The 12,485-nt window shown below is 48.1% G+C and overlaps 1 protein-coding gene across 4 annotated transcripts in view; it reads right to left on the reverse strand.

Annotated features, from left to right (window-relative positions):
• The window catches only part of AFF3 (ALF transcription elongation factor 3), a 554,454-nt gene that overhangs the window by 498,505 nt on the left and 43,464 nt on the right, over positions 1 to 12,485 (reverse strand). For 2 of the 4 annotated variants that reach the window (XM_059658990.1, XM_059658986.1), the window contains exon 2: positions 5,984 to 6,094. In XM_059658990.1, coding sequence (XP_059514973.1) covers positions 5,984 to 6,036 — 53 coding nt within the window. In that variant the 5' untranslated portion in view covers positions 6,037 to 6,094. Of the gene's footprint in view, positions 1 to 5,983; positions 6,141 to 6,231; positions 6,323 to 12,485 lie in introns of those variants that run through there. The other 2 variants (XM_059658987.1, XM_059658988.1) reach the window with 2 other exon arrangements.

Here is a 12,485-nt window from a genome sequence, read left to right on the forward strand (position 1 = left end):
TGTGTGCCATAAGAGTGTTTAAAACACGCAATACCTGACTATTTAGTCAGGGGCACTGACCTCTTTCCCCTTAGATCAGCGGTTCTCAACCTGTGGGTCGAGACCCCTTTGGCAGTCGAACCACCCTTTCACAGGGGTCGCCTAAGACCATCCTGCATATCAGATATTTACATGACGATTCATAACAGTAGCAACATTACAGTTATGAAGTAGCAACGAAAATAATTTTATGGTTGGGTCACAACATGAGGAACTGTATTTAAAGGGCCAGAAGGTTGAGAACCACTGCCTTAGATGGTCAAATAAAAGAATGACAACACCCAACACAATACAGCCGTCTGAGGTGAATGAATCAAAATTCTACCTATTTTTTGTCAGATCAGCAAAAAATACGTATTTTGGTGTGCCGCGGAATTTTAGTATTTTGTGTGCTATGAGTTGAAAAAGGTTGAAAATCACTGCTCTAGACCACTCGCTGTGGAACCAAGGCCGGACTCAGCTCACCCAGGAGAAGGGGATGGTCCCACCACCAGGCGGACACCGCCACTTCTGCTCCTTGTGGCCTGGTGAGCTGCTTTGACCTCTAAGGGCTGACAAAGGGAATGGGGCAGGCCTCAAAATATTTGTTTCTCTGGGGCTGGAGGAGTTGAGGCACCTGAGGGTCAAGAGCAGGGTCTGGGGCAGTTTTCTGACACTAGAAGCGCCAGGGAAGCCTGGCTAAGGAAGCCAGGAAGAAGCCAGGGCCTGGGCACATCCGTCAGCTGCCAGTTGACTTGAGAGAACCAAGTGTGACAGTACGCACCACGGGGAGGCATCATTTGAAGACTACGTTGTTAGTGCTCTGCTACGCCCGCTCCCTGCAGGAGCGCAGTGCATCCCCACCCCGCTTCTGGGAATAACTTCACCTCCACCTTCACTGGCCCTCATTCCTCGTCATGGTCTTCCCTCCGAAGGACCTTGCTCCCTTTAATTTTCTCGTCCTGAACTTCTACACCTCCAGGATCCATGTCAAACGCCAGGTAACCATGAAGGTCTCGCTCTCTCAAGGGGATGTGGCCTCATGTCCTTGAAACGGGCAAAGTCAGCTTTTGCAGATATTTATATGTATGGCTACTCTCCTACAGGCTCCCAGAAAACCTTTCTTTTGCATCCCCTACAGCAGCGGTTCTCAACCTGTGGGTTGCGACCCCTTTGGCGGTCGAACCACCCTTTCACAGGGGTCGCCTAAGACCATCCTGCATATCAGATATTTACATTACGATTCATAACAGTAGCAACATTACAGTTATGAAGTAGCAACGAAAATGTTATGGTTGGGTCACAACATGAGGAACTCTATTTAAAGGGCCAGAAGGCTGAGAACCACTGCCCTACAGTGAGGTTTCTTTTCTTTTGTTTGAAATCCATGAATGGGAAATTTTAAAAAAAGAAAAAGAATAGAACAGAAATTGTCAGTGCATCATACATAGTACCAATAAGTGTAACCGTGACAGTTTATTTCAGTTATGTGCTTGTATGTTCCGGAATATAGTGGGTTGCAATGTTAAATGTACTTGTTACTGTGAGTGATGGTCTGAAACATTTGCAAGCCATTGCTCTACAGTACCTATCCTATGCCTAATACTCCATGAATGCTTATTAAATTGAACAAATTTATGAGTATAAAATATCCATTAATTACAACTTCAAAGATTCAAATTTGAAAGAATATAAAATATAATGCCTATCTGAACAAAAGTAAATAGATTCCGGCCTATGTGAAGCTACTGGGGATGGTAGTGCAGTACAGAGGAATCTGAATATTTACTATTAAACTCCGACAGACTTTCTCCCCAATAACTAAACTGTGTTTATATTTAAGGAAGATTAAATCCAATTTTGACCAAGGTCACTTTGGAAAACTTTTCTCATTCACTGAACGTAACTCATGATGACAAAGTTCTGCATCTTTAAAATACTTGGTATAGGTAATTCCACCATGATTCATGAACGGATCTTTCGGATACATCATGACAGCCTTTGTTCACGCTCTTTCTTTGCCCAAGATGCCTCCATGTCCTGTCAATACCCCCACCCCCACCGTCTGTAAAAATTCCATTCATCTTCCAAGGCTTAGTTCAAAGGCCACCTTTTCCATGGAAGCCTTTTTTTTTTTTTTTTTAACTCAATTTTTCCTCTTTCCCTCCTCCACCACCCACCCCAGTCCCAAGTGTGGTCTTTCTGTCTTCTGAATAAAAAATGTTCAGAACTTCCCTTTTCACCCTTCTCATTCCCCTATTAGACGGTAACATATCAACCCACGGTTTATTCATCTTTGTATCCCCTACAGCAATCAGCACAAGGTCTTGTACTTAAAGAGATGATCAATAAATATTTGTTAAATGAGTAAAAGCAACCGTTAGCCTGTTATAGGGATGGACGTTATTTTAAAGGCCCTGAGGAATGGCTTACATGCCCAGCTGATGAGAAGCTGGTGAAGAGCAGGGAGAAGGAAGGGAGGGAGGGAGGGAGGTGTGGGAGGCTGGGACCCTGCTCCTGTGGATATCTGCCCCTGCGAGCAACCGAATGACTTAAGCCCAGACTCTTCAGGGGATGTACCTCCACAGATGTGGAGCTGGTGAGAGTGAGAGTCTTCAACCTGTTCCACATTGTCCACTCGGGCTTCAAATCAGAAGTGGAAATTTCTTCTCAACTTTAAGGTATAGCTGAAATGAAACGTTGAAATGGCTATCTGGAGGTCAAAAGACCTCTCTTGAAAAATAAGGATAGGTGTTCCTGGTGGGGGGTGGGGGGGGCTAAGGAGCCAGAGGAGATGGTTCATGAATTATCAACTAATTGTCTATATTGATCATATTCTACGCACAGAGCTTTTCTCTTCATAACGTCTATACAGACATCTGGGGACACTTTCTGTGACCACTAGACTAAGCTATTGAAGGTTCAAAACTACAGACCTAACTAACAAACTGCAATTTGTTTTATTGGAAAATGATGCCCACCAATTAGAAAAAAAAAATAATTAAGGATTAAAATACAATTCTCTTTTCCACCAACCTGTACCTCTCCAAAGAAAAGTGTTTTTCTAAGATGAACTAAAGGAAGAAGTTTCTAATGCTCTTTATTTTAAATTTATATATTTACGTTATATACATTCATATTAAATTTATATATATTTAAAATATACGTAATAAGTTAATTCAGATACAATAAGCATAATTTCCTAAACCTTGGTATTTCGTTTTCAAATTTTTAGTTTTAGATCAAAATCATTTAGGGCTCTGACCTTCTCTTTCTTTCATATTTTAACAAAACCTTAATTTCAAGTCCATCAAAATTTTGTTGTGTAATTAATTTAATTAATTTTTGAGCCTCATAAACTGGGAGACATCAGCTGTATGATAGAAAATGCACTGGATTTTAAATTAGAAAAATGAGCTTTGAAATTAATGCCTCATCTGACTATAGGTCCTCTAGTTGTAGATAGGTGATGCTGGGCAAATTACCTGATCATCCCCACCCTCATTTTCCCAAACTATAAAATGGGAATAATAATAGTACTTGCTTCCTAAGGTTGTTTGTTGTGAGGATTAAATGACATAAAAACATGTAATGTATTTAGAACAGAGTTAAAACATGGAATATACTTAGAACAGTATTTGGTAAGTGGTAAGTGTTCACTAAACGTCCATTTGTTTTACAGTCTCAGTAAGTCACTTAACGGTTCAGACCTCCATTTCTTTGCCTATAAAATGGGACTACTACAGCCTGTCACCTCTAGGATTGTTATGATTCAAATAAGCAAACGATGCATATGAAAATGTCTGACATGCAGAAAACACACAAATGTTAGTTATTTTGGATATCTATATATAACCTTAAAAGTAAGTCATAAACGTAAAAACTTATAAGCTTAAAAGTAAACCATAAAATTTAGTTAGAAAATACCATCCAAAAATGTATCCATGACTCAGAAAACGTCTCTGTTAAAATGCATACTCACGGAGTTTATCTTTATCAGAAACATATAAGCTTTTGTAAAATGTAATTTCTACATCTGCAAACTAGAAAGACTCCCAGTCACGCACTTTCATAAGTGTACAGTCTGTACACTTCCATAGAGAAATTAATGCATTGGTTAAATCTGGTTGAATGTATAGCGACTTTAAAAAATGATTTTTTTTCCACTTTTAAAAATAGTGAGTATACTGTAGCTAATGTAAATTTCAAGTCAACTCAACAGATATTTATTGTGTGAGTGTGTTCCAGGGAGCTCAGGGGGCACTAAGGCTGCAAAGGGAAGTAGGCTGAGGCCCTGTGCTGGAAAAGCCCACAAAATATTACTTGTAAAAATCATGAGGGGGCTTCGAATGGAATCAGCAAGCAGACAAGCTGCATTAAAAATATGCCAAAACAATGTCTCTCCCTACGACTGGAAAACTGCAAAAGTCACTTTTAAAGCACAGTTTCTTTCTAGAAACCTATTGAATTTGTGCCAGAAACCAACATTCCTAAATGTAAACCTGTAAAATAATAGGTATCTGTAAATGAAAGGCTGAAATAACCCTGGAGCAACCACACAGTAATTAGCAACTTTTATAGGGTAATAACATGTTTCATATTCATTTTACACTGGCTCTTTGAAGTTCCCAATATCCCACAGTGTAATATATAAAAGTTTTATTACATTAGGGTCCATCCTCATGTATTTTATAAGAAACTGTTCCACAACACGCTAGCTTTGTGTCAAGTGCGTGACACCTGGCTTCAGAAAGATAAAAGTCACTAGAAACCTAAATCACTGAAAACATCCATCCATCCATATATCATCTCGACGATCTACAAATCATAAAGCAGTTGAGCTTTAAAACTGTACATTGCATATTCATGTGCACACCACTTGGAGTTGTAGACACGTGTGAGCTCTTTACGGAATTAAACCAAAAAGAAAAAAACAAAAAAAAACAAACCCTCAGCTCTACAATAATCAGGGCAGAATAGGGTGCAGTTAATATGCTTGTTTCAGCAGATGTTCATTCCCGTAAATATTAAACAGAACACAAGTTCCTCCAGGAATAATATGCAGGCAGTAATTTTACCACCTGAATAGGGCTGGTTGGAAATATTTTAGGCGAATGGGGTGGGGGGGAGCGCGGCGAGGGAGGGGGGTTACCGGTAAGAAGGATGTTGAAACAGCCAATGAGGTTTTTAAAACACCAGCAACCGGAATTAAACTGCTTCTAGCGGCGATTTACCCACAGCAGCTCCCCAACCTGAGAGCCGAGCACCGCACCCGGAGGCTCCCAGGCCGCCCGCGCCTGGCGCGAGAGCTGCACGCGGCGCGGGTGGGTGGAGGGGGGCAGAGGACCGCTGTGCGAGGTGTGCAGAGAGGGCCCCCGGGAATGGTGAACCTCGAGGAAATGGGTCCCCTGGGCCGAGGCCTCTGGAATTCCCGCACGGAGACACACTCGCCCTGCCCTGCGCGCACTGCCATCGCGGGTGGGAGTGGGTGGGAGGGGCAGAGAGGACGGAGCCGCCGGGACCGGCGCCGGCGCCGCGCGCCCTGGCGGGAGCATCCTCCACCGGCGCTTCCCACAGCCCAACTCCAGGGGGTCGCGGTGTGCACCCGAGAGGGGCGAGGGGACTCGGGGGAGAGAGGGAGGGAGAGAGCGGGGCTCGGGGGTCGCAGGGTGGATCCGGCACTAGTGACACGTTCTAGAAAGCGGTTCTGTCTTTTCTCTCCATGGCTGCGCTCTGCCCCTAGCTCCCCAGATCCCCGGCCCCGGGGCTGGGGCGGGCGGCACCGGGCGAGGAGACTGGAAAGGGGGCACGGAGACCGGCAAGCGGCCGCGCGGCCGCCCGGGGAGGCGGGAGGGAGCGGGCGCCGGACCACCCCACCCCCACGCGCAGCCCCCGGCCCAGGTGAGGTCGGGCCGCGGCCCCCGTCGCTCCCGCCGCCCCGGCCGCCCGCCGGCATGGGACTCACCACAGCGACTCGAGGTCCCATTCCTGGAGCAGGGCTAAGTCGAAGCTGTCCATGGTGGGAGGTGTCGGTGTCAGCGCCGCCGCCGCCGCCGAGGTTCCGGCCGCCCGCGCGCTGCAACGAAAAGCGGCGCTCAAGGTGCATCCCAGCTGCGCCCGGGCCGCCGCCGCCCCCCGCACCCCCCACCCCGGTCGGGCTCCCCGCGCCCCCGCCCCTAACGCGGGGCCGGCGGCGGCAGCGGCCACACTCACCCGCTCCCGGCTCGCGGCCGGCTCACTCAGGAGAGCGGCGAGCTCGCCGCGCCGCCGCCGCGCCCCTCCTCCTCCCCGCCCCGCGCCCGGCCCGCTGCCCCCGCCGCTCCGCGCCGCCGCCTCTTTCTCCTCTGGGAGGCGCGTGTGCGCGAGCGAGGCCGAGGCGCGCACCCGGAGCCCCGAGCCGCGCCCGCGCGCGCCCCTGCGCTCCCCGCGCCGCCCCTCGGGGTCCCGCGGCGCCCGCAGGCCGCGCCGGCCCCCGCGCCCCCGCGCCCCCGCCCCGCGGCCGCTCCGGGGCGCCTGGGGCAGGGAGCGGGCGGGGGATGCTAAGAGACCGCCGGTGCACCCCCGCCGCCCGGCCGGCCGGCCCGCTCTTTCGGGCCCAGAATCACGGTGACCCCGCCGGGCGCCCGGGCGGCGGGGACTGCAGACCTGGAGTCGCGGCCGGGAAATTCCCGACGCCCCAGGCCCGTGAGAGTTAACTGTGCCGCCTCCAGCAGCGCCGTAAACAAACCGTTTAAAATATCTGGAGTCAGTAAGTTAAAGGAAATAAAGGGGACCCGGGAGGCTAGTTCTCCTGTCCGGACCTGCAGCTCGGCCTGCAGTGGGGGTCCCACCATCCTTCAGCTGGCCAGTCCCTGGAAACCAAGCCCCCCTCTTTGTATTTCTTACAGGGAAGGGGGCTGGCCTCTGGGTGCAGACTGCAAACTTCCTGCCCCGATTCCAGTCTGGAGAGTGGCGCACTGTCAGCTGGAAGATGATAGAGTGTCATTGTGGCTCCTAAAAATCAAGTCCTTATTATCCTTCCTGGTTTTAAAGGACATTTTCCCCCTCCCGACTCTTAGAGACATGCTGAGAAGCCCATGTCCAAATCTGTTTCTCCCAAACCGGGAACCCTCCTGAGCCCCCACCCTCCCGCCCTTGGGCACAGCTCTGGGAGCCTCGCTGGGGATTCGCGAGGTTTCCTGGAGAGAGCGGTACCGAGCAGTGTAGTGAGGTCCCACCGCTTGCACCAAACCCCCACTCCTGCTGGGGGAGGCCTTTCTGGTACTCTTCCCCTTTGTTCTTCCTCAGTGAGAAGAACCACTGACTGGGGACCCTGGAAATCTAGACCCTTGGGTAGAAGGCACAAGATCCCTCCAGGGTCAAGCCTGAGTGTCACCCTCTCACCTCCCTGACCTGTGCGTGAGGATTAACAAACCCTGTCTGGTGAACATGCAGGGGAAGAAAAGACCAATGAGAATTCCTTCCTATTTGGAGTTGGATTACAAAATGCTCGCCCTTTCCTTCCCCCGGCTCGAAAGTAGTCCTTCCTTTATTAGCATCCGTAACTAATGTGCAAAATGTAAAACAGTAAATTAAGGCAGAGTGACTGTCCACATAGTTCCAGAAAACGGAATTGTTATTTTACAAGCTTACAACGCGGGTCCCTAAAAGCCTCCCTCCTTAGGCGAAGGTAGTACCAAGGCTACCAGAGAACAAAGAGACTGAACAAGCACAGGTGAGAAGAGCTGTCTTCCGGAAGCCCAGTCCGCAGTGTATTTGGAGAGGAAAAATGAAATCTGTCTCCCTAATATCTCCTTAGCAGACGCCTTTGCTGGAAATGTTTGCTCTGGCAAAAGTGAGCCGCTGGAGCCATCCAGACAGCATTCCCAGGAACAAAAGGTGCGGGTGGAGGGTGGAGGAGAGGAGGGAACAGCCCCTTTGGAAGAACTGCAAGTTCCACAGTCTGGACAAGGAATGCATCCTGTCCCTGTGCTGGGGGCTGCAGCGGGGAAGCTTCCCGAAAGCGGACCTCCCAGCCTCGCAGAGCCCTGGCCCTCCCTCCCCTCCCAGCACATCTGCTTATACAGAGGAGGGCTGCTGAAGGACAAACAGAGCATGTTTGTTGGGAGTCCCATCCAGGGCTTGAAGCTCAAGATACAGATTTGCCTTCGCCGCTGTGGAGGCTGGAGATGAGTAGATGGCCCCAGAGAGGGAAAGAGAAAGCTCTGGGTCCGTTTACCATGACAGGCCTGTCCCCTAAAGCCACATCTCCAAAGGAAGATTTATATTTGAATTTAGGCACGGTGCTTCCTGTTCATACAGGAGTGTACTTGAACCTCAAGCAGTTGCACTGGGTATTTAAATTTTTTTCATCCGAAACAGCTCCTATTTTCTGCGTGGGGCCTCTAGCCTGGACCTCTAGCCAGCATTAATACTTTTATTTCCAGGGGATAGAACGTCCAGGTGGGGAACAGCACCTTTTGAAGAAACCCTAGTAATAGTTGTAGATATCATTTTTACTAAGGCGTCGTGGAAATACGTCTAAATGAATAGTATTTAAAAGTACAATGTAGAACAATTGATAAGAGCCTTAGTAGGGAGATCTTTGTTGTTATTATTATTTATCTGGTTTATTAAGGTGGCCCCACTATTCTTCAGCCCTTATACCTATTCCAAAACAAGCATTTAATTTAGTTGTCAAATTTTAAATCCCTAATACAAAGCAAAAAGGGGCTTGGACTTCCTGGAATTAGAATGCCAGAACTGAAAGGGAAACATTTTTCATCCAGGAGTGAGGGACTACCTAAATTAAAAATTAAAAATAAAAAAAAGCTGATATTTCCTATGAAGTTGATGTAGCATCTGTGCGCACTAATGACCTTGAGGCTTGAGGGACCTTTCTCCTGAGACAGATCCGCGTTTCCACAGACACTGCACGGCACCGCGCAGTTCCTGAGAGCCGTGGGGGAAGCAGCTCAAGGAGGGGAGCTGCTGGGCTTGGCAGGGCAGGTTTGTTTCGGCAAAATCTATGAAGAAAAGGCCTCGGGAATGAATCCTTCTCAGTCTGGGGCGAGCGCCCCAGTGCCCTTAGCAAGGGCTCCACTTCCATCCCCCGAGCCTGGAGTGGGAGCCTCCTAAGTGGGCCCAGAAGCAAATCTGTGGCATCCAACTCAGACCTCCCTTTGGCTGAGCATGCATGGCTTTATTAACTCATCCCCGATCCTGAAGACGTGGCTACCCCTTGGAGGTCGCCTTTGTCACTAGGAGGAGATTTTCCTTTTATAATCTCTGTTCCCCTAGAAAAGAATGCTTGGCTGGCAGCCAGCTGTGCAGGTGGTCTTGCTGGAAGGTGAGGGAGCCTCTGCTCCCTGTCTTCCTCCCCTGCAGGGCTCCTCATTGCACCTTCTCTCCTGCTCAGCCAGGCTGCAGACCCACAGGCAGCCTTTCCCCTTCCAGGGGCTTCTTGGGTGTTCCTCACTGTATCTATGGATTGCAGAATAAGCCCTGGAGGCTTTCTGCTTGCAAATTACATGCTAATTTGTGGAGCCTGGACAGCTTGGGTTTTCATCCACCTAGGCGTTCTAGCGTCTTCAGGCCTTTGTCTCTCCACTGCTGTCTCCAAGTGGTTCTAGCCTGGGACTGAGGTGCTTTTCTGCTTCCATTTTTTTCCATCATTCACCAGGTCCCAAGCAGATGGTGTGGCTGTGCAGGCTGTCATCACTCCTCCTATGTTTCCATGGAAACATGGGGCATAGGGACCATCTCTGCCTTGGGTTCTCTGACAGTATCCTCTGGCGGAGAACTTCGGCACTCTGGGCCCCTCCCCCCTGTCTGCCCACAGTCTGGAGAGTTTGAGCACATTCTGCGGCCCTGGAAGCCAGGGTCATTTCAGAGATCATCCAAGCACCTACTCCCCACACATGGTTGTTAACTGGCCTGAAAAGGGAGGGCGAGGGGTTGGGGGCCAGTACTCCTGTCACATGGCTGAGGCCGATTCGCAGTGGTGGTTTATTTGGACTATTTTCCCCTCAGCCAGCTTCCATAATGGCTGATTACTGCTCAGATGTCAAAAGAGATGCTCCTAAGATTGCATCAACTCATCAGGCAGCAGATACTTGATGAGCAAAGCGTGTTACTAGCGTTTTACACTTTACTGACATTCTACCCCCTCCATGTGCATTTCTTTTCGTTTGTTTGTACAAAACCAGGTTTTCTCAAGGAGTGCACCTTCCTCCAAGTTTCTAACATCCTCCTGCCTATATAATTCACTTATATAGCCACAAAGGCATTAATTAGATTCAGAAGTCCATGGAAACGGCAGAGCTGGGCAGGGTCAGAGGCCAGGCAGGGCAGAGAAAAGAGCGAAGAAGATGACCCTTGGGAGAGGGTAAGAAAGTGGAGGGAAATTTTCCATGCCACTCAAGTGCAGACAAGACAAAAATAATTTCAAAATGTGGTCAACTACCCTAACATTGTTGAGAGGATTAAAGTATTGTCTAATTAAAGAGGTTTTTCTTTCAAGTTGATCTGGTATGATTCCATGCATATATGTCTTTGGTGGTAGTTGCTTCTTATATAGCTGATACAAAAGACTAGTGTGTGAAGCTCACCACATTTTTTTTAAAGTACATAAAACAAAGCAGGCACATGAACTGAAGAGGCAAGTTCAGGCTGCAAAGATATAGGCTATTCATGAAAGTGGATCAGAAAAGCATTTCCCAGATCATATATTTCGTGTCATGCTGACTTACTTGCAGGATAATCCCATTATTTGTGATAGAAGATCCCTTGGTGCTGGTAATAAGAACCAAACATCTGATTTAAAACTTAATACCCCCACCGGCTCCTTATGCTTCTTCAAGATGTGTACGGGACATTGTGGAAGACTCAAGGACTCTGAGCTTGTTAAATTTGGAGATTACCAATTATAACTATAGCAAACATTTCTTTGTTATGATGTACTGGGTACTGTTCTAACTATCAACTCCATTTATTCTTCCTGAAACCATATGAGATATGTAACCATTGCTCTTATCTTACAGGCGAGTAAACTAAGGAACAGATAAGTGTCACCAATCAAAGCATGGCAGATGGGGGACTGGATCTCGCAGCCAGAATACCACACCACCTCCTGCCCTCCTTATCTGTAGCATTGGCTCATTCCCATGCCTGTGGGTGCTTATACAAACCTAAACAGAAGGCAAGAGAGAGCCCTCTACCTCGCTCTCCTAATCTTTCTTCCTCTAATTTTGACCCCAGACCTCTGCCATACCACACCCGGAGTGAGGCACTCATTCTCGCAATCCCAGTGTCCTCCTTTGCAACATGAGACAGCTGGGCTGCACATTCTTTGTCTCTGTCGAGTTCTGTTTTCAGTTGCTCCTTCCTCCTCAGTGCTGCTGAACAGAAATCCCTGGAGTAAGTCAGAAGAGCCATCCGTCTTCTCTTGTTTAAAGCTAGGAGTTCCTCCTCCACTTAAGCAAATCTCAAAGTGATTGCTATTCTGTTAAGAGTTAGCAGCAAACAAGACTATAGTGTCCAAGAGAAGGACACTTAGCTTAGGTCTGGGGGGAAAGTCCAGTGACTGTGCGTGCCAGACTTTTCTCTATGGCTCTAGAGAGATTTGAGCATGGAGCCCCTGGAGGACCCTGAAGTTCAAAGTGGACCAACTATGACTCAGCCTGAAGACAACGCATTTCATAATTACATCTTGATGAGTTAAACATTGGCGGGGCAAGGGCAGCAGTGTAAGATCCTCACCAGGCCTTTCAGGTAGAGGCATCTCCTACAGCTCAAAGATCCATAGTGGAGGTCCTCCAGCCAGATAACGAAGAAACAGAAGCAGAATCTACCATATCAGGAGCTGAGACAAACAAGTGATGGCAGTCACACCTGGTTGCCTACTCAATATTCACCCACCCTCTCTACTAACAAAACCCAAGTTTGGTTTGGGGAAGTAATAGGCCCAGCTGAAATTGTATTTCCCAATTTCTATTATATAACTTTAATTCAGCAAGAACTGAACATGTAAGAATTTCCTGGAAAGTTTTGCCTTTCTGGAATAGGCACCATCCCTTCCTCTGGGTCACTCCCTTGTTTTTGTCCAGAAGGCCACTGGAGGTCTGAGATAGAGCACCCATCTTGGATCTCGAGGCCAAAAACCACAGACAAGTTGGCAGATCTAAAGCTAAAGCTTTCTTCACACAATTGTTCCATCTTTGAACCACCAATTTTCTCTGGACTGTTGAGGACAAAACAAGACCTTATTTGGCTGAACCATGCTAGTCCTGTTTTGATTACTGATGGAGAATCATGGTCCCCCAGTGTGCCCTGCAGTCAGGTCTACCAGCTGTCCCAGCCTTGTGCCCCTGCAGAGGCAGCACTGCAAGAGGAGCCGCTGTGATTTGGAAAAGCCCGTGTTTGCTTTTTCGGAACAAAATCTTGCCTTCTGGGTTCGCTTCAATTAAGAAACCCATGTTTGATTGAAG

The sequence above is a fragment of the Myotis daubentonii genome, chromosome 12 (assembly GCF_963259705.1).
Source record: "Myotis daubentonii chromosome 12, mMyoDau2.1, whole genome shotgun sequence".
Taxonomy (NCBI): domain Eukaryota; kingdom Metazoa; phylum Chordata; class Mammalia; order Chiroptera; family Vespertilionidae; genus Myotis; species Myotis daubentonii.